Source organism: Podarcis gaigeae, assembly GCF_964106915.1.
Source record: "Podarcis gaigeae genome assembly, chromosome: 3".
Lineage (NCBI taxonomy): Eukaryota > Metazoa > Chordata > Lepidosauria > Squamata > Lacertidae > Podarcis > Podarcis gaigeae.
This window is the reverse complement of record NC_139680.1, coordinates 78,925,242-78,947,950: the sequence shown is the minus strand read 5'-3', so window position 1 is coordinate 78,947,950 and position 22,709 is coordinate 78,925,242. Positions and strand designations below refer to the sequence as shown.

The 22,709-nt window shown below is 39.4% G+C and overlaps 1 protein-coding gene and 1 long non-coding RNA gene across 9 annotated transcripts in view; one reads left to right on the top strand and one right to left on the bottom strand.

The window, feature by feature from the left end:
- Positions 1–22,709, top strand: part of AKT3 (AKT serine/threonine kinase 3) — a 110,377-nt gene that overhangs the window by 56,400 nt on the left and 31,268 nt on the right. For all 6 annotated transcript variants that reach the window (XR_014562531.1, XR_014562532.1, XM_083732539.1 and 3 more), the window contains exons 4-9: positions 4,277–4,388; positions 6,933–7,077; positions 11,625–11,756; positions 12,707–12,772; positions 14,934–15,002; positions 16,584–16,706. Coding sequence is in view for 4 of the 6 variants with exons in the window: in XM_083732539.1 (XP_083588665.1) it covers positions 4,277–4,388; positions 6,933–7,077; positions 11,625–11,756; positions 12,707–12,772; positions 14,934–15,002; positions 16,584–16,706 (647 nt within the window). In the remaining 2 variants the exon portion in view is untranslated. The remainder of the gene's footprint in view (positions 1–4,276; positions 4,389–6,932; positions 7,078–11,624; positions 11,757–12,706; positions 12,773–14,933; positions 15,003–16,583; positions 16,707–22,709) is intronic.
- LOC310841614 lies at positions 6,593–20,180 on the bottom strand. 3 transcript variants are annotated; one of them, XR_014562608.1, is made up of 5 exons: positions 19,031–20,180; positions 13,160–13,250; positions 11,798–12,191; positions 9,781–9,909; positions 6,593–6,736 (listed from the first exon to the last, which is right to left on the bottom strand). It is a non-coding gene; the product is annotated as an uncharacterized lncRNA (long non-coding RNA). The 3 variants fall into 3 exon arrangements; XR_014562609.1 differs by having other exon boundaries at positions 11,798–12,188; XR_014562610.1 differs by lacking the exon at positions 11,798–12,191.

The window sequence follows — 22,709 nt, the reverse complement described above, 5'->3', positions numbered from 1 at the left end:
TCTAGACAACACATTACTTACAGAGCTACATCCTTTGATGTATAAGCACTTAATCCTGAGTAGAATGGATTGTGGTGCTGGATGATCAAGATGTTATGATGTTGTACTGAATCCTGAATTTTCAGACACCACCTTGTAGTGGGTGGTGGATCTTTTTGAACTCCTACAGAGTAGTGCCTCTGTATGATTTGTGGTGACCCTGTTTGTTGTGGGCTGCTGTACCCTCAGTCCTTGGGGGGGTGGATACAATTTCATGCCATCATGTAGGGAACACTCTTCTAAGTGTATAGTTTGGTATATTCTTAAGCTTATTTGAACTTCCAGTTCAAAGGGGGTATTTGGGGAATTTCACACACCTCTCATTTTATTTATTTTGATTACAAGTCAAGTAGACCTCCAAAATGACAAGATAAAAAAGACACACCCAGGCACTTTATAAGATCAAAAAATGCCATACCCATGCACTTTTCTTGAAAGAATCCACACAGAACATTCTGTCAGTAAAAATAATGTTAATATTCCATGCACACAAAACCAAGAATATGGTCATATCAGTCCCCATTAATAATGCAGTATTGTTTCAGAAACTTAATAGATTTTACAAATGAGGATTTTTGTACGTGCTGCTCTTAATTTGAAAACTCACTATAATGCGTAACCTATATTGCAAAATCAAACAATATGTAAGTACTAGGTCAGTCGCAATACCTAATAGTGGAAATAATAGCTTCCAGTGAGCCACAAGGAAGCATAACTTTATTGCTATTATTTATTTTTATTGCTTCTATTTAACATATGTTAGCATGTTAATACAGTATGTTTTGTAGTTCAAAACCTATAGCAAAAAATATACCAATATAGCTGTGTTTGCTGACACTTCCTCAGCTACAGAAGCAGTTGAACTATATAATTCTGCCCTGCCCCCCTTTTTATCTGTAGAAACTTTAGATGCTAGTGCATATATTGTGTCTCTCTCCCCCTAAAGAGCTTAGAAGGATTCTGACAGGATTTAGAATTTTCTAAAAATACTCACCTGCTTGTGTATTTGTTTAAGTGTTTTATTGTTGTAAACGCCCTGGGTTTTCTTCTGAGAGCAGAAATGCAGTGTATAAATAACTTGTTAAAAATGCCCAAGGAATCATAGCAGGAGGGGGCCTTGGAAAATGAGTGCAAGCAAAGGTTCTTTGGGTTGAGCAAGCATACAAGTTGCACTTCCCTTGCAGTTGTAGACATCACTTCTGGGACTTAAGCTGCTCTGTAGAATTGCTCATTAAGATAAAGATAATTTCAAATATTTATCATGGATTGACATCCCCATAGAATGCCTAAAATTGTTGAACTGAACGTATGCACTTAGTAAGCTTCACTTAGGCCAGAGCTACACATTACATGAAATGTGTGGTAGCTGCCAAATGTTTAATTTCTCCCTCCATAACATCTTGAGGTGTGCTTCTTTGATCCCACTGAACATTCTTGGCTGCTGCTGTCAGGGAAATGAGCATTTCCATGATGTCAAGACCTAGGTAAGTTATCTTCAGAATTACAGAGGGAGTGAAGCTAATTTACCATACGGTAGCCTTTTCGCAGAAGCTGACAAATGTAATGTGTAGTTTTGGCCTTAGGAGAGCATCATATTGTATATATGTTGGTTCTTGAAATAGACTGTTCTTAACCATGTTGAGAAATGTTAATAAAAAAACCCTCTTTAAATTATTAAATTTCCTTAATGGAGGACATTAAATGTCCTTAATGGGGAAAACTATGCTGGAGGTTAAATAGTTAAACATTTTTCAAACTTTAAACTTTTAATAATTTCTGAACAGATGATATGTTTTTTTGGTAGCTTTTTTTTGGAACTGGCAGGTTTTAGGCCGTCTAATTGGCTTCCCAGCTTTACAGAGTAATTACAGCTTCAAGCAAACTTTGTCATCTGTGGTTCAGAATGGTGTAAGATAAACAAAATGTTTTGATATACAGCTTGTAGTTAAGAGCTGTTCAGGAGAGTTTAACATAACCGTGTCATTTAGAGACTAGTGCAGTTTTTGTTTCAAGCCAATAGTTGCAATATTACAATATTTTTGAGTGTGCCAGACATTTTAGGGATGTGGTAAGGAAAATCACTGGCATTTTTACACATAATTCTAAACCATGGTTTAGTGCTGCATACATGAGCCTCTCCTCCTTTGGCATGGTCACAATATATTAGAAGCTGTTGCTTTTAAACTGTCCAGAGCCCTTTTTGTGTCCAAATTTAGGAAACTCTGGATATTTTAAAGTATAATTTAGCCAGGCCAGGCTCAAACTTGTGTTTTTAGTTCTAAAGTGTGGGTGGAGATATGCCATAGCAAGATGGGAGATGGGAGCACACAAGCATAAACCTCATTTTTTGGGTGCTAAATTATGGTTTAATGTTACATCTAAGACAAAACAGTTGTTTCATGTTATAAAAATGATCCCAGTGGTTCAGAAAACCTTTAAAATAATGTTCACCATCCTGGCCATGGAACAGAAAAAGGGGAAACTTTTTCACACTTGGAATATTTTGCTAACATCATATTCCTATTTATTGTTGTGACAGTGTTTGATCACTCCAGTTATTACATTCTTAAAACTCTTATGACTGCAATTGTCTTGAATAATACTTAGAATGGAAGCTGTAAAATAATGATCCATATTTCTTGGTTGTAGATAACTATCATGCTGGGCCTTCCTGTTTTTATTGGCTTGCTCATCTTTTTCAGTGATACTCTAGAGTTCCAACTGTTTTTTAATTGAGATTCATCTTTTTAATTACATTTGTTTATGTATAGCAGCAAACTTGAAGAGGAGATGATTGCAGTGTTCACTTGGTAGTGACCCAGCAATGGCTTGAACATTCTGAGCCAGTACCGATCGCCAGATTAATACATTTTGTACATTTCATTATTTCCCAACGTTCTTTTTATTTAGGTCCATACAGTTTTCATTTGTTTATAAAGAATATTATAATAGTCCTTCATATTGTTTATTTAAGGGGAAGACATCTAGCTCAGAGATGGAGCCCCATGCTTTGGATGCATAAGAGTTCAGGTTCAAACATTATTAAGCATGATTATCATAATCAAAAGCTTGGGAGAAGAGATACATCTTAACTTGGTGGTGAAAGTATGCTAATGTCAGCGCAAGACATCTCTTGCTGGGAAGAGCATCCCATAGATGAAGGGCCCCTCCTGAAAAATGCCCTCTCCTTTGTTGCCACTCTCCAAAGCTCTCTGATAGGGGACATCAGGAGAAGGGCTTAAGATGACGAACTTAGTGAGTTTTAACATGCATGTATGTGAAAATTTGATCATTCTATTTATCCATAGAGCAATACAAAGTAATTGAGTGGCTTTATTTATTTATTTATTTATTTGATACATGTCACCTTCAACATAGATTTACGCTCCATGGGTGGCTAACAGAGTAGTGAGAAACAAAATGTACATTTAAAAACAAAAACAAAACCCAATACATACGAACTAATGCAGCAAATTAAAACAGCAACAGCTGGTAAAATCAAACTAATACAGCAAATTAAAACAGCAACAGCTGATAAACTCAAACTGTTCTAAGTTAAATAATGCTTATGATAGCAGTGCTTAGAAGCCTGGAACAACACAAATGTTTCTGTCTGGTACATAAATGACAGTAATGAGATCTCTAGGTGGGCATCCTTGGAAAGGGCATTCCAAAGGTGACGAGCCACCACAGAAAAGACTCTCCAGTTGCTACCTTCCACGCTGTAGGGACATGCAGAGAAAGACTTGGGATGATCTAAATGGATGAGCAGATTTAAGAAGGAAGTGCAACAGATATCTGGGTCCTAAGCCATGTAGAATTTCAAAGGTTAAGAGTAGCATTTTGAATTGAGCTCTGAAATTCACCGGCATCATTAGAGTTGTTTCACTACAACCAACCTAGCAGGGACCTCACCTGTTTTCCAAGATGTTTATAGTCAGAGGCTATGAGATTACATCTGCAAGAGATTACGTCCCTTGGCTGCAGCTCACCAGGCCCTGTAGATTTGAATTAATCTAAAGTTCCCTTACTACTGCTTTTCCTAGCATGGGCTGCAGCTCCCTCCTTGCATCATTCATTCTAGTAATGCAGCCTTAAGTACTAGTGTGTAATAAAGTGTTGGATTGATATAAAAAGTATATGTACTTGGAACATATCCCCATATCCCCAAACTAATTCATATCCCCATATTATAAAAAGCAGCATCTTAAAAATGTTTCTCCACCCCCCTCCTCAGAATGCCAGCTAATGAAAACAGAGAGACCAAAACCAAACACATTTATTATCCGATGTCTTCAATGGACCACTGTGATAGAAAGGACATTTCACGTAGATACGCCAGAAGAACGGTAAGAAATGAATGAAAGTGTTTCTTGTTATATAGGCAAACTTCTATAAGGAAAATATTTGCTGCAACTTCTAGTTTTGTGTGACACTTTCAGACTTCGTGTGCATTTCTTTCAAAAGATGTGAATAAGTATACACAAAATATTTCTAATTCATGGATAGCATCTTTAATAATTTTATAACATTTTAGTTGGCTTTATAATATTTCAGTCTTGTGTATTAGTACATAGTTAGTTTATTTAATTAAAAAGGTGTGTTTTACCCTATAAGTATAAAGTATCAACATACAGGAAGATATAGTAGTTGATGTTGATTGCAAGTTTGCAATTTATTGTAATAATGCACAGTGGTGCCCCGCAAGACGAATGCCTCGCAAGATGGAAAACTCGCTAGACGAAAGGGTTTTCCATTTTTTGAGCTGCTTCGCAAGACGAATTTCCCTATGGGCTTGCTTCGCAAGACGAAAACGTCTTGCAAGTTTGTTTCCTTTTTCTTAACACCATTAATACAGTTGCGACTTGACTTTGAGGAGCAACTCATAGAACGCAGTGTACATAGTAGCCTTTTTTGAGGTTTTTAAAGACTTTGGTGATTTTTGAAGCTTTTCCAAAACTTCTTTTGCAGCCATTTGGTAAGTTAAGCTTTTAAAACTTTTTTTGGGGGGTTTGGATTTTGGGTTGGGGTGTTTGGAATTCAAGGACTTGGTGTTGGGGAGGGGTTTGCAAGAATCTGGAAGCTTGTGTTTTTTTCCTGCATTTTTATGATTTTCTGTGACCATTGGGCCACTCTGCTGTTTTTTTTTAAAAAAATCTGGATTTGAATTTCTGTGTGCTGGGTGGCTGGGGGAACAGTTGGGGAGGGGTTTGCAAGAATCTGGAAGCTTGTGGGTTTTTTTCTGCATTTTTATGATTTTCTGTGACCATTGGGCCACTCTGCTGTTTTTTAAAAAAATTCTGGATTTGAATTTCTGTGTGCTGGGTGGCTGGGGGAACAGTTGGGGAGGGGTTTGCAAGAATCTGGAAGCTTGTGTTTTTTCCCCTGCATTTTTATGATTTTCTGTGACCATTGAGCCACTCTGCTGTTTTTTTAAAAAAATTCTGGGTTTGAATTTTGAAATGCTCTTTACAGTATGTGTGACTTTAAAGAGCACTTAATAAACTCTTGTTGTACCAAATTTGGCTTTGTTTGGACTTTTTTTGACCATAGGAACGCATTAATTGATTTTCAATGCATTCCTATGGGATTTCGTGCTTCGCAAGACGAAAAATTCGCTAGACGAAAAAATTCGCGGAACGGAACGAATTAATTTCGTCTTGCGAGGCACCACTGTATTGTAATTCATTAATGTTGAGTTCTGCTGTATTCTGCATTGCCAATTGGGTTCTGGTAACCACTGGTTGCTAAATTGCATATTGATTTGTGTTTCCTTTCATTATTCTCTACATTTAACTTTATCCCTAACTTTATCGGTGTATTCATAAATTTAATGTATTCTAATTGTTCTTATACCTTGATTCTAAATATTAGTCAGAAGAAAAATTCCAGTACCATCAATTAATTGACACACTTTCCAAGGTCCCCGTACTACTTAGAGCAAATACTGATTCTCCTAGTTATTCCACTTCCTCTGTTAAGTGAGTATAGTTGCCAGTCCAAGCATGAAACGGATTGATTCGCTTCAGTAGTATTCACTAGGAAATAGCTGACCCAGCATGACAAAACATGAAAACCTATGTTTTTTGTAGTATGCTACTACCTTACAGTATCAGCCAGTGATTTCCTCAGCAGGAGTGCTGTGGAAGGGTCTGACGTGTGCCTATGAAAACTTAACCAATGCTCTATGCGCAGAGTGGGGAGGAAGCATTGAGCCCACCCCTCTCTACCGGCTACTGAGCAGGGGTATCTTAAGGAGGAAGGAATAAAGATGTTTTTGGGTGTATTATTGTTTTTGTTTGTTATGGTATGTGTTTCTGTGATTTTATATTGTAAACCACACTGATCTTCAGATGAGGAGCAGTATAGAAATTTAATCAATACTAATAATTTTTATATAAACTATATAGTATCAGGATATTGCAGGTCTGGGTTTTTTTTAATTCAGAAAAGCTTTTGGGTAAAGAGCATGCCTTTAAAGGATATTGTAGATCATTTGTCCTGAGCACAAAGCTCCAACATAGCTTAAAAGATTGGACAGGATACACAGACATTTGCAATACCATTCAATTCTTATGAAATAGTCTTTAGCTGTAGATCTTTGAATATGTGGTATTTGGTCCAGTTGATTCCTTACATCTGCTGTAAAGCATGCAGCTCTCTCATGGGCACATCTTTCTGATCATGGGAAATCTGCCTATGGAAAGTCAGCACAAAAGGAAATACCTGAGCACAGGGTGCAATGTATACAGGAAAGGCAAATGCAGTAGGTGATTTGATTGCCCTCCATTTTTTCTATATTTTACACGGTTTATGTATGTATTCCCTCATGTCCCTTTTAGTTGAATATTTATGAAATGTATTTATTAATAAAACTGACTTATTTTTGATAGGGAAGAATGGACAGAAGCCATCCAAGCAGTAGCAGACAGGCTACAGAGGCAGGAAGAAGAAAGGATGAACTGTAGTCCAACCTCACAGATTGATAATATAGGAGAGGAGGAGATGGATGCTTCCACAACCCACCATAAAAGGAAGGTAATTGGAGATTCCTTCCTACATTTTAAAAGTGTGATCTTACTGCATTGGCATATTTCAGCTTGTAATTTATGGTGAGCTCAGTTCTCCAGTAATTTTGTGAATTTCATTATAAGAAATTTGGAAGCTCAAATTCCAGAAATTCTAATGGCAGCATTGTGCTTAACTCCTTCTAAATTGCCATTCCATATCAGACACAATGACAAATGATGCTTTGTTCATGATATTGTCATTCTTGTTATTGTAACTGTTAAAATAAATTTAAAGATATGTATGCCTGGCAACTAAAAATACGCTATCTATGCGTAAATTATTCCTTCTTCAAACAGAGAACTGTACTGTTAACATATATTGTATTGATTCTGAAAAGGATTTCCATTTCAGTGGATTGACCCTTACCTTCTGACCCAGTGACCAAGCAGCTTCCAAGACTGCTGTAATCAGTTGCAGTGTTTCCCCACAAAAGGCCACAAGCCCATGGTTTCCTGGCTAGTTGAGAGCTCTTAGCTGTTTGGCAATGGTCACATGACCATGCATCCCTGAGCTATCTTGGGCACAGCTGCCTGTGCTAAGGACAGTCTCATCAGTGCAGCACTGTAACATTTGTGGATCATTTCCATAGATTACACTTGGCATATTTTGGACTTTGCGGTAACTGTAGGGTCTTGACTGTGGGGTGTTCGTAAATTGTATCATACTGCAAGTGCAATATTATATTTAGAGCTGATATGAAATGTTTTGCTACAGATGTTGAAATGTGACAGCTAGCTGAAAACTTGCCAAACAATACAAACTGCAGATGGAAAACAACTTTCAGAAGCCAGAATGTAATCAGTGTCAAATATACTTCTTTTAAGACCAATAAATACTGTTTCAGGTGTTACTAACACAACCTTTCATGTAGGTTGTCTTAATATTCAGCAGGTATTAATAGTAGACAAAGAAAATTTTAAAATCCTATGAATTTATGTCACCATTCAAAATATCTTCCCATTCAGCTTATACTATGTAAAAACAATTTAAAACCATATTAAATCTCAAACTATATGCTAGTAATAATAGCAGTGGTGAAACATTTCAAATCTTTTAATTCATTTCCATCAGCCAGTTATTCTAATAAAAATAGAGGCTTCTGCCTCTTAGGCACCTTTACTAAAATCAGTAATGAATAAAAACATTTTAGCGCCTTCCTAAATGATAGTAAGGAAGGGGCTGATTGTATCTGTCAAGGCAAGGAATTATTCAGCGTTAATTCAGGTCTGTATTATATTAAAGAATAATAGTGCTTGTATTTTCCTTGACTTTTTAACCTCCCAAACCCCTTTATTATTATTTCTTATTTATTAAATTTATATACCGCCCTATACCCACAGGTCTCAGGGCAATTCACAGGATAACATGAAAGCAAACATTTACTGGTATCACTTTTATTATTATTATTAATTGATACGCTGGACAACTTGACTAAAATGATTTTAGTTGTTAATATTATATCATAGTATATTCAGGGATTTCCAGTGTGATGTGCCCAGCAGTACCTCCTATGGAACTTGCAAAAGGTGTTGATAAATATCCCCTCAAAACGCCACAATTCTGCAAGACTGTTAGCTTTTCCTGTTCAGTTCCTGTTTGCACTGACTCAGCCTCTCCTACATTGAGCATACTCCCTTAAATGTGCCTATATTTTGTTGGATACCAGGATTGAACATCTATTCTCCCATCCATTTTAATATCTTAATATCATTGATTGTTGTACATAGTTAATGTTATACATTAGCTTTGTCACATATTTCTATGCCTAAGACCAGTGATTTTTGTAGCAGATGGTACTCTTATGTGAAGAACATAATCAGATTATGAAACAAAGAAAGACAAGTGCTCTGTTCCAAGGAATAAATCTGTACAGGAAACAAAGTATTTATTTAAGTTAAATAAAAAATTGTTTTATCATCATTAATCTGATTTTACTTCAAAGCTTTTCCTTTCAAACGCATTTTTAAGTATCAATAATCCCCCCTCCCCGATTCTTTTGCCTATTGTGGCATCAGAAAGTGCATAGGAGATCAGGTGGTTCTGCCATGCTTGTGGCATTGGAGCAAAGAGACAAGCCACCCCTGAACCATGTGTGAGTCCACCAACAGCTGTTGGTTCTATTGTGTTTGCATCTGTATGGTAATTTTGGTACAATGGAGCCATGTAGACAGGGTGCTGTATTTCAGTGGGCATTATTACTACCGGTAACTTAAGTCCATTGATTTCAGTGGGTCTACCCTGAGTATGGACGCGGGTGGCACTGTGGTCTAAATCACTGAGCTTAGGGCTTGCCGATCGGAAAGTCGGTGGTTCAAATCCCCGCAACAGGGTGAGCTCCCGTTGTTCAGTCCCAGCTCCTGCCCACCAGTTCAAAAGTGCAAGTAGATAAGCAGTTCAAAAGTGCAAGTAGATAAATAGGTACAGCTCTGGCGGGAAGGTAAACGGTGTTTCCGTGCGCTGCTCTGGTTCACCGGAAGCGGCTTAGTCATGCTGGCCACAAGACCCAGAAGCTGTCTGCGACAAACGGCAGCTCCCTCAGCCTATAGTGCGATATGAGTGCGCAACCCCAGAGTCGTCCACGACTGGACCTAATGGTCAGGGGTACCTTTACCTTTGCCTTTCACCCTCAGTATAGCTTAGTGAGACCCATGTTATTGAGAAATCAATTACATGGTAGTGATAAATGATGATAGAAGTTGCAGTCCAATAACTTCTGTAGGGCACCATCTTGGGTTCCCTTGCCCTAGGCTGTTCAGCTGCTTGGAAAATTTCTGAGCCCTACTGATGAGAGCTCTTTAGCTGCAGGAAAAATAAACAAAGAGATGAACTTTGGATTTACTTTCCAAAAGCCCACAGGGACAGAACTTAACAAAACCTTATGAAGCATCCATAGAATACAAGGGGTAGCTTTAACTACTATGTGGTCTTAATGTGTGTTTTAGTGAGATATTTCTCTTTAAATAAAAAAAGTCGATTAAACTTGAGGATATATATTCGGAAACAAAATAGTGGATAGCTGTCTGTTTAGGGTTCTTTGTAAAGGTAAAGGTACCCCTGCCCGTACGGGCCAGTCTTGACAGACTCTAGGGTTGTGCACTCATCTCACTCTAGAGGCCGGGAGCCAGTGCTGTCCGCAGACACTTCTGGGTCACGTGGCCAGTGTGACAAGCTGCATCTGGCGAGCCAGCGCAGCACATGGAACGCCATTTACCTTCCCGCTTGGTAAGCGGTCCCTATTTATCTACTTGCACCCGGGGATGCATTCGAACTGCTAGGTTGGCAGGCGCTGGGACCGAGCGACGGGAGCGCACCCCACCGCGGGGATTCGAACCGCCGACCTTTTGATCGGCAAGTCCTAGGCGCTGAGGCTTTTACCCACAGCGCCACCCGCGTCCCAGGGTTCTTTGTAGGCATACAAAATTCCTGACACTCCAGGTGGCACTGTTGCACTATAGCAGATCAAAAGAGTTTGTTACACTTGGCATTCCAGTTACTAAGGTTCCAAACAATAGTTAACTTTCAAATATTTGGAAAGCTATCATTTATGCCTAACCTATAACTAAAATGTCCCAAGTTCCACCCAACATGGTCAGGTGCAAAAAAGGACATGCTCCCACAACTTGGTTTTGTAGAAAAGGTGATTTGAGCTCACGACAAGCTACAACTTGCTGAAATTCCCTCTTCATTACAAATATTAAAGATTCAGTAACACTGTTCTCTTTCCCGCCTAGCCACCAACAGGGAAACATATTTTAATCAATCCTTAGTTGCCAAAGCTGTCCCCCTTCCTTTTTTTGAAGCTTTTTCTTCAATGAGATTATTCCATAATAAAATCCCTCTTTCTGTTGTGAAACTTCTTATAGCAGACAAGGTTTGTGTACTGGTGTTTTGATTTTCTAAGGCCTTGTTTAGATTGCTGAAATTTTATTTCTGTTCTCTTATAACAGATAAAACAAACAATTTGCAAACTCTGTACTCAAAATAAACAAGCTGATTGTTGGCATTATGCTGCAGTCTGTGACTGGCATGGTATATGATCAGCAGACCATGTACATTCAGAAAATCTGCCCATGTGGAGCTTCAGAGCCAGCAGCATTATGGTGTTAAAGAAAGCTTAGTGAGCTGTCGTATTTCTGTGTCCCTTGGCTCCTCTGCAGTTCATAATCAGTTTTAAACTGGCATCAACAACAATCAGTCAAAGCTAATAATTATTCTTACGTGTAATGTATAGTCACTTATGGAATATAGGATCACTGACGTTTTATACATGGGCACATCTCCCGGATGCAAACAACTGTCCATACATATCGGTCGTTCTTGAAACAAACAAGGGAGCTAAAAATGTGACCTTACAACAGAGGGTTTTTCTGTTTGGAACTTCATCCATGTGGTCTGTACATTTGTCCCTTTTTCTTGGTAATTGTGGTGTTTCATGGCAGGACAGCAGCATTTTAATGAATACAACATCTGCAAGGTGTAAATCCTATTAATTCCTAGTTTTGTGCTCCATACAGACAATGAATGATTTTGATTACTTAAAACTACTTGGCAAAGGCACGTTTGGCAAAGTTATTCTGGTTCGAGAGAAGGCAAGTGGAAAATATTATGCTATGAAGATTTTGAAAAAGGAAGTTATTATTGCAAAGGTATACTTCTATATTTAATACACTATTACTTGTAAATATACCTGGGTGCTGAAAATAGCTTAATTTGAGACTTTGCTGATGACCCAAGTGGGTTTGATAACTTCACTCTTTGTGTGGCGGAGGCAGGAGAGCAAAGAACTCAGTGAGGCAGGATCAGTCCCCTCAGTTTTTTCTCTCCTGCCTGACAGATCCAATCGTTTTCTCCCAGCTCTCACTGATCTTCCTATCAGTTAAGTTCTTCTACTTTCAAATATTCATTATTTTTCTGGTGTTTTCCAGTTCCCTCCTATTCCTATTCCTATTCCTCTTTCACTTTCCTGTTGTGTTTGATTTCTGACTTTACTCAGTTTTTACTCAGTTTTTTTCCTTCCTCTGCTACAAATCTTGTTTGTATAGACCTTATCTATAAGACAAATCTTGAAAGTTGTCTGCCTGCTAACATAGTAGTAGAATTACTTAGAACAAATTAACAAGTGGTTGAAGCAATCATGATTTGTTAATAGTTTGCAGCAATTTTCACCAGTCCAGGTTGCCCACATGATGCTGCATCCATGGTTTTTTTTTTTTTAAGGGGTGACCAAACCATTAGTTAGCATATGAAGCACCCTAAAAAACTTAAAATTGTGGGTACAGTTAAGTGATTTGCAGAAGCTGTTGTGCTTAAGAAGTGATGGTGGCTGATGGACTCCATATCTGGGTGGGGGTGCCTTGGGGGTTAGAGAGGTTGCATAGATATTGAGGACAAATACTTAGCACCTAACTAAACTTAAAAGCATTCCTATTGTCACAGTTGTGTCTTCTAATAGGAAAAAAGTTGTGTGGCCTTTGCCCGTTCTGTCCCCCCCCCATCCTCATACCTTGCAAAGATACTGTGGGCACTTAAGTATTGTTGTACAAATATATTTGTTTCAAATATTCATTACTACAGTAACATTTTTTTTACCCTTTAGGATGAAGTGGCTCACACACTTACAGAAAGCAGAGTACTGAAAAACACTAGACATCCTTTTTTGACGGTGAGTATAAATTATGATTTTAAGTGTAAAGCTATATGAGAGGGAAAAGTTACAGGTTCCTGTCATCAGTATAGTACTGTTTCAATCCCTTCTTTGGGGTCATGTTTGACTTTTGCATGAGATATTGGAACATGATTCATCTCTTAAACTTGCTGTTTCAGAGCCAGTGAAAGCAACATTTGTGTTGCAGTTCACCTTATGTCAGATTTGAAATCAGTCTTCATACCACTGGGAGGAACGAGTAAATATTGTAGAACAGAACCTTGTCTTCTCTGCCAACTTCCTATTTGACTTTTGTTTTGATTCTTAGGGGTAGAAGGAGGTGATATATTCAGACCCATCTTTCTGTTTTACTGTCCACCAGGTTTGTGAGCCTCTTGTACTTACAGTATAAGAGAAGAGTTTTTCCAAAGATGATGTTTCTCATATTTGTGTCAGATGAATTCCTCTTTTCAGTGCTAGCTGGTGTTTTCACTACCTAATTTTTCACAAGTTTATCTTCAGTATTGGTAAATATAGAAACTGTTAAAATATTCATATCATTTAAAAATTAATTCCGTTCTGAAGAATTTCCAGACTTGTATAGGTAGTGACTCTATTCTATCTAGAAAGTCTTTCTCTATGTAACAAATAATAACCACCAGTTAATGCCAGCCAGTATTCTAAAAGATCTATGTAAACAGGACATATACAGAACCCTGATAAATGCAGCCAGAAAGTACTCTGGAGCCTGATGATTTGCCATGTTGATGTCAGTTCCTTTGGTAAACCCATCCATTGCCAGGACTCAAGACATTTTTGGTCTTGAAGTATTTGCATCACCAGCTATGTTTTGAAGATTTGCCAATTACTGGTGTTAATGTCCACATGATGGTGCTGGACTAAACAGATGGAGGACATCAGCTCTTATCAACTTCATAAACTATGACATGTTTATTTAAAAAGGAAATTGAAGCATTAATGGGACCCTCCTTTACACCCTGATATATGTTTGGGTTGCAGTAGTCACAAAAACTATAAATTATGAGATAGGATTTAGAATGTACAAATTACAAATTACATTTCCCCCATCATTCTTTAAATGTTTCAAAGGATAATCAGTTGTGTTACCTTTTTTCCTTTGTTCCCAACTCATTCATCTAACTTATCCTAAGCTGTAAGGGAGTCTGTGGTGCAAAAACTATTAATACTGTCTTTGTACTTGAGAAATTTTCATGTTACAACCCCCCCCACCACCACCATTCTTCTGTAGTGGCTTCTAATTTGTGGAACTCTTCCCACTCGGTCAATTCTGGTGTTTTAGGATGAGTGTTTAGGAAAACACCCATATGTTTTCAACAGATCTTTGGGTTTCAGTGGACGTTGTATTGGATGAATGCTGCTTTTGAACCTGTTGTGGTGGTAGTTTTAACTGTAAGATTGTTTTAATAGATTTGTGGAGTGAGATGGGACATGTGTTTGTTTTATTATTTTTAACCTGATTGTAGCCTCTTTTGAAATAAAAGAAAAGCAGGATATAAATGTATCAAAATAAAAGAATAAATATACAGACTTGGTTAGATATTGATATTCAGATGCAAATTTCTGGAATCTTTCATTAATTCTATGACCATTTAAAAATATATTTTGTCCCAATTATTGGATTTGCAGTCAGAACTGCTCACATCATATATAGGTATTTGTCAGCATGTGGTATAACACTTGAGTTTTCAAGGATTTAATTGGTTTGCATACTGATTGAACTTGCTTTCAGTTGAATACTCTTTCTTGCCAAAAGAGATTATGCTTTTATTCACCTTATTTCTACAATCCTATGCTTATTGAGGTTGATACCCACCACCATATAAGCAGACATGCCTTTCCCCTTCCCCGCTGCAGTCCCTACCACAATTTGCTTCAGAGAGCCCTTCAACACTCTGGAGTACATGGGGAGACTTTGGGGTGGGGGAGGAGAGGAATGGCAAATCCCATTGTGCTTGTGAAAGTTCATTCCACTGACATCATTGAACATCTTAGTTGGAATAAGTCCTTGATCACAGTGTGGCTTACTTCTTAGCAGAAAGGTACCCAGTTGTGCTGCACATTAATTAAATAAAAAAGATGCAACTAAATGTTATGAAAGCTATTCATAACTGCATTTTTTGTTTGTTTTTTCTTTAAGTCTTTGAAATACTCATTCCAGACAAAGGACCGTTTGTGTTTTGTGATGGAATACGTCAATGGAGGAGAGGTAAGTCAGACAATGTGGTTTGTGGTGCTGTTCTGATCCACACACACCCTTGAATTACAGATCTTCATTTTTTTCTTTGTTCATGTATTCCTTTGTTAAAACCACGAAAACATTAGTTTTAGCTGCTAGGCATGATGGCTGCTTTATATCCAGTATTAGAGGCAGTATACCTCTGAATGTCAGTTGCTGGAGATCATGTTTCTGCTCAATGTCCTGTTTGTTGTCTTATCATAGATCACCACAAGAACAGAATGCTAGGTGAACCTTTGGTGTGATTCAGCAGGGCTCTTCTTGTGCTCTTAGTTCATTATATATCACCTGTTAGAAGTTTAAAGTGGGGATCCAGGCCCCTCCTTGGCCAAGTGCACTTCTCCTTATGCCAGTGTTTTTCATAAATAAATAGTGTCTTGAATTATTGCTAAATGGCAAAAAAAAAGTTGTTACAAACTTTTCTTTCTTGCATCTCAGTGGCCATGTCTAAAAAAATATTGAGCTTCTGAAGATTGCTTTTGGAAATAATAAAACATCACTTTGCTTCTTTTCATACTTTACTTTTGATTTTCCTCAATTTTGTCAGACAGTTTTTCCACCACTTTAGGTGTAGATGCTTCTCTTAAAGTAAATATTTTGTCCCTGTGTGAGGGAGAGTGATTGTTAGTTGTTTGTACTAGAAACAGTCTACTTGCAGGCAGGAATCAACTGTCAGAACGTGAAATTTCATCTGGAGGAAACTTGCAAGTTTCAATCTTCAGTGTCTGGCTCTTACTTTCATACTCATCACTCCCTTCAATGCTCTACAATAGAATATAGTGAAGTTGGTTTTGCTAACCCTAGGTATTGTAAACTAGGGCTAGTGTTGGTGCAGATACAATGCTATACCGGATTTGCATTGTCTGAAAGAAAATATTAACTTCACATGATTAGGCTGATGAAAATAGTTTCTGAGTGTTCCTGGGAACTTTTATAACCATGCTTAAGAAATAATTTACTGTACCTGCAATATACCATAGCAGAGCTTTCCAGACTTTTCAAGTTGGTGACACACTTTTTGAACATGCATCATTTTGCGACATAGAATTCAGTTTTACTAGCAAACTGGAGGTTAAATTTGTGTGACGCACCTACACACTACAGCCAGCACACTAACATGTCATGACACACAGTTTGGAAAGCTCTGTACTGTAGTACCTTGGAGTTGTGTGTATGAATAGTAAATAGTCCCAATGACTTCATTGCTAAAAAATAAAAATAAAAAATGGAGGGAGGGGACAGGGGAAGAAAAAAATTAGAGAATGATGATGATGCACTTTTTTCCTCTGGTAACTGAAGGTTAAATGGGTAGCAAGCAGAATGCCTTAAACAAGATTGGTATATTGATTAAAATGCTGATTTAACAGCTCGTTTTTTCCCCTTGGAAACCTGGAAAAGATAAGCCAGCTGCTGTCTAAGAGTGCTGAGTGTCCACTGAGAGTACACTATCTATCATCACAATATGGTGATGAGAGGTGTTTTATGTTTCTGTTAATTTCCCCCACTAAATCAGTAATTATTGCAATCCTGTCCCTGCTGTTTACCCTGCAGCTGTTTTTCCATTTGTCGAGAGAGCGGGTGTTCTCTGAGGATCGCACACGCTTCTATGGTGCAGAAATTGTTTCTGCTTTGGACTATCTGCATTCTGGAAAGATTGTGTACCGTGATCTCAAGGTAAAAAAAGAGAAGTAATCAAAATGTTGTTTTTGAAAAGACCATTGGGACAAACACAAAGTAATTATAAAGTTACACTGTTTTGAGAAAAGTAACTAGCCGAGGAAAAAAAGTGCACTGTAGATTGAAGTTCAGCAAAATACCCAACACCCAATTTCAATCTATAGTATCTGTATTCTGTTATTTATTTAAGCAATTGATATTGAAGGTTGGTCCTTGTTATGTGAATGAAGATGAATATGTATGTTGTGTACTTGGCTGGAATGAGGTGATTCATCATGTGAGTGTTTATATAAGTAAAAAAGGCCCCCATACAGCCACAAAATCTTGTAGTGCAGCAGAACCCTTGGTGCCTTATGTTTGTGAGTTAGCTTCTCCGAGAAAACAATATACAGTCTTTTTATTCCACATGTCCAGTGTAATATTCAATGCATCCTTCAGCCTTCGGTTATAGATAGGTAGTCTTGTGAGTAGGAGGAATATAATTAAAGAATTGAACAGTAGGGTGTAACTGGGTCTTTAGTTTCCTGTTTACCAATTATGGATGTACAGTGGTGCCTCGCTAGATGAAAAGAATCCGTTCCGCGATTCTCTTCGTCTAGCGTTTTTTTCGTCTTGCGAAGCAAGCCCATTGACAGCTTAGCGGATTAGCGCTACAGCTGTCTAGCGGCTTCTAGCGATCAGCTGTTAAGCGGCTTATCAGCGGAACAGCTGATAAGCGGCTTAGCGGCTTAGGAAAAGGGCGAAAAAAGCGGAAAAAAGCCCACGGGGGGACGCAAGATTTTTTCGTCTTGCAAAGCAACCCCATAGGGAAATTCGTTTTGCGAAGCGCCTCCAAAACGGAAAACCCTTTCGTCTAGCGGGTTTTCCGTCTTGCGAGGCGTTCGTCTTGCGGGGCACCACTGTAATGTTCCTCAACCCTTGATCCCAGAAAACAGAATCAAAATGACAGTCCCAAACATATGCCAGTAAGTGCCCATATTAGAGTGGTCCCACCAACAGCTATTAGATCCTAGACCCAAGATATGAGCAATCCTGGCTGGTGTGTCAAACTACACTGGTGCACCACTTTGAGAGTGTTCTCCTGTGCGTTGGCAGAAACTGAAGAGAAGGGGCTCAGTTAGACCAGATTCTCGCTGAAGTATTTTCATGCAAGCACTGACCTCAGCAGAGAAGAAGCAACATAAGGGCAATTCCATGCAGGACGTAGGCTGAGCAATGCATGAGGGCTAAGCCTAGATGTTGCCTGTTATATAGGAACTGGAGCTCTGTTTCAGAAACTGGTTCTGTCTTCACTGAGAGGAGGCTCTTCATTTAAAGGGCCCCAGTCTTCTTCAACAAACTTTCACTCCAATGGGGTAGTGATGAGTAGAATCACTGAGCCAAAGGAGAGTAACACAAGAGTGGCATCCACACCATACATTTAAAGTACTTAACTTTCTCCAAAGGATCCTGCGAACTGTATTCTACCCCTCATAGGGCTACAATTCCAAGCTCTCTTAACAAGCTACAGTTCCTAGGATTCTTTGGGGGAAGCCATATGTTTTAAATATATGGTGTGGATGTGACCAGCATCTGTAGACCAAGGGGGTACTGACTTCATAGGCTCTTGTTGAAGTGCTTCCAGTAGGTAACTATATGTATATTAGATGTGCTCCAAATCTTAAGTTCTGGAAAGGGGTAACAATATTACTGATCCATGTTGGCACTACAGTCTGCCATTGCTAAGATTAGGTGGATTTCTGAACCCACAGAAGGAAGTATCTGAATATCTGGAACTCTGGTTTGGGTGTGCTGATAGTTCCATGAAATTCTTTTATGAGTTTGCTCATCCTTCTATGCTAATATTCATTTCCAAATATTGTAGTGTAGTAGATCTTGTTTGGCAGAGCATCACAAGAATCCTTATTCACAGATTGGCAAGAGCAATGACATCTGTAATCTCGTTAATTGGCAGATCTCATTTCTCCCCTACTGTTCATAATACAGCAAAGAGTTTTGCATCACAATGAATATAGATATTTCATATAATCAGACTTCATTTTTTCCTTTAAATTTATAACACAATCTTAGTTATAAGGACTCTGCATCTTTTGGTACCTCGGGTTACATACGCTTCAGGTTACAGACTCCGCTAACCCAGAAATAGTACCTCGGGTTAAGAACTTTGCTTCAGGATGAGAACAGAAATCATGCTCCGGTGGCGTGGCAGCAGCAGGAAGCCCCATTAGCTAAAGTGGTGCTTCAGATTAAGAACAGTTTCAGGTTAAGAACGGACCTCTGGAACGAATTAAGTACGTAACAAGAGGTACCACTGTACTTACCCTGAGTAATATGTGCGTACCAGGAAGAGGTTCATCATCACAACTGGTGTTTGGAGAATGTCATATACCATCATCCCTCTTCCCGTTCTGTAGGATGTTTTGTAAGAATGTGAATCTGGTAGTCTGTGCTCTAGTTTCCTCTAGTTTCCATTTTATTTTTATGCCTTTTTAAAAAACAGCCTGTGAAAGGTATTGGGTAGGTTTCACATGACATTGAATGAACAAGGAATAAGTTAATTTTCTCACTGGCACATGGAGGGCAGTCCTGTTTCTTGGGATGGTCCCTCTTTCTTGCTGTGGCAAGCAGGATCCAGAATCTTATTTCCTTCTCAGCCAGGGGAATGGGCCATCCAGTTCACCAGATTGGTTCTGCCTGTTGCTTTGATTGGTTGTGTCCTTAAGGACTTAGTAATATTGGGAGTTCGTTCTTTCTTTCTTTCTTTCTTTCTTTCTTTCTTTCTTTCTTTCTTTCTTTCTTGTACCCCTTCCTTCTGTCTCCATTCTCTCTTTCTTTGGTTCCTAAACTCCAATTCTCTACTTCCCTGCTGCTCCCCTCTCCTCTGTCTCCCTTCTACCCACCTAGAAGCCCTAGCCAGCAGGAAGCAACTAGCTATAGGCAGTGCGTGGGGCACCACCCGCCCACCCCTTCCTCATAGGTGTGGTGCAGAATGGCTGCAGGGGAGTGGTGAGGGACAAAGCTTTTGGAAAGAGGAAAGGTGACTGCTTCACTTAGGGCTTCAGTGCCCCCTTGCAGAAATGATTAAAGAGCAGCTGCCAGGAAGGCATGTGGGGGCATGGAGCAGTGATGCTCTTAGTGCTTTAGCATACCTTTTCTTAAAGCAGTGAAAGGGCAGCTGACCTACATGCAACACCCATTGCTCAGAAGGCTTGCAATGGTGTCCAAAGCTCCAGCTGCACCAAGCAGTCATCTCTCCCATCACATGGATAGTATCAATTTGCAAGCTCCACAGCCATGAGTGGAGCATTGCATTCAGAGCACAGCCATGTGTACGAGCTCTTTTTGTGATGTTTAGTGGGGGTTCATTGGGTAACCAGGTGACCACTTTCATCATTTCCTATTGGATGAAAGAGGCTACTGTCCACTCATATTGGGCTGTGGGGAAATCACCTGGAGAAGGGGGATAGCAGCTCATTCTCTCTGGTGGCCTCTATGTCACAGTACATAGGGCACAGACTCATAGACTTGTAGAATTGGAAGGGACTCCAAGGGTCCAACCCCCTGCAGTGTAGGAACTCAGCTAAAGCATCCATCTAGATCAAGGGAAGTAATAGTGCCACTGTAGTCTGCTCTGGTCAGACCTCACCTGGAGTACTGTGTCCAGTTCTGGGCACCACAGTTCAAGAAGGACACTGACAAACTGGAACGTGTCCAGAGGAGGGCAACCAAGATGGTCAAAGGCCTGGAAACGATGCCTTATGAGGAACGGCTAAGGGAGCTGGGCATGTTTAGCCTGGAGAAGAGGAGGTTAAGGGGTGATATGATAGCCATGTTCAAATATATAAAAGGATGTCACATAGAGGAGGGAGAAAGGTTGTTTTCTGCTGCTCCAGAGAAGCGGACACGGAGCAATGGATCCAAACTACAAGAAAGAAGATTCCACCTAAACATTAGGAAGAACTTCCTGACAGTAAGAGCTGTTTGACAGTGGAATTTGCTGCCAAGGAGTGTGGTGGAGTCTCCTTCTTTGGAGGTCTTTAAGCAGAGGCTTGACAACCATATGTCAGGAGTGCTCTGATGGTGTTTCCTGCTTGGCAGGGGGTTGGACTCGATGGCCCTTGTGGTCTCTTCCAACTCTATGATTCTATGATTCTATGATAACAGATTGCCATCCAACCTCTGTTTAAAAATCTCCAAGGAAGGACAGTTCACAACCTCCCAAGGGAGACCATTCCACTGTCAAACAGCTCTTACTGTCAGAAAGTTTTCCCTGGTGTTTAGTTGGAATGTCCTTCCTTGTAACTTGAAGCCATTGGTTCAAGTCCTACCTTCCAGAGCAGGAGAAAACAAGCTTGTTCCATCTTTCATGTGACAGCCCTTTAGATAATTGAAGTTTGCTATCATATCTCCTCTCAGTCTCCTTTTTTCCAGGCTAAACATACCCAGCTCCTTCAAGCGCTCCTCATAAGGCGTGGCTTCTAGACCCTTGATCATCCTAGTTGCCCTCCTCTGCATACGTTCCAGCTTGTCAACATCCTTAAATTTTGGCACCCAGAATTGGACACATTATTCCAGGTTTGGTCTGAACAAGGCAGAATAGAGTGGTACTATTACTTCCCTTGATCTAGATACTATACTTCTGTTGATGCAACCTAGAATAGCATTTGCCTTTTTTTTTTTTTTTGCTGCTGTTGACTCATGTTAAGCTGGTGGTCCACCAAGACCCTTAGATCCTTTTCACATGTACTGCTAGTAAGCTAGCTGTCCCCCATCCTATATTTGTGCATCTGGTTCTTGCTGCCTAAGTGCAGAACCTTACATTTGTTCCTATTGAAATTCATTTTGATGGCTTGCGCCCAGTTCTCTATCTCAGAGATATGTAGGATGACTATATGGGTGTCTCTCTACACTTTTGCTGAGCATTACAGAATTGATGCCTTTTGACTCCCATATGTTTATCCTATAGTGGGGTGTTTCATAGCAGGTAGAGGGTCTTTCTCACTCTGCCAGTTGGCCTGGTGGTTGAGGATTCTGGATCTAGAAGGAGGAACCATTCCAAGGAATAGGGCTGCCTTCCATTTTCCACTGGGAGCAAAAGGTCACACAGTAAGCAAACGTCTGTTTTCTAGAACAGGCAAGAGGTAGGAAGGCCTCCACCCTGTGGGCCTAATTAGGCCCATCAGGCTTCCCCATTTGGCCCACAATGTCATCTCTGATATGCCAAACCATACCCACTTTCCCAACATCTGCTGTACCTTGTCTAGAGACTATTGTAGTTAAACAGTGTATAATTTTGTTTTAATAATAATGTAATATATGATGTCAAAAAACCTGGCTCAGCCAAAAGGGGGTTTGCAGGAACAGCTCATTGGTGGTGCCTGCAAATCCCTGGGCAATGTCCTGGGCAACATAGTGCTTTAAACGGGGCTTCTGAAAAGACCTTGGTGCTGGGAGATCACTTGATGTCATTGTGACATTGGGGGATCGACAGGTGGATGACTGCACCCACCTGAAAAGCTTGCCCTGCTAGGAGTGAGGCAGATAAGAGGCTGATCTACTGACCAGATCCAGTTCCCCATTCCTGTTCTAGAATCTAGCAGGTTTATAGATTTCGTTATATGCTGCTAGCATGATGTGATAACATATCCTTCCATAATTATATATGATTTCTGCACTGTTCAGAATACTATTATTTGGCTAAGTGACACAATATATTTTGTCCATATTTTCTATCACTGTAATGGGCAAATTGGATCAGATTGCCAGATCAGCATTGATAAACATCATACAGTGCATTTCTACTCAGAAGTAGGTCATTTTGAGTTCAATGAGAGCTACTTATATGTAGTTGTATAGAGGAGCAAATAGGAGTAATTTTTTTATCTGTACATGTCAAAGTAAATAGTTGATACATATAAGAGTTATATGTATCATGTGCAGTCTTCGCATATTCACACTCCCATCCAGGCTTACACTGATGTCTCTGAATGCTTGTGGAGT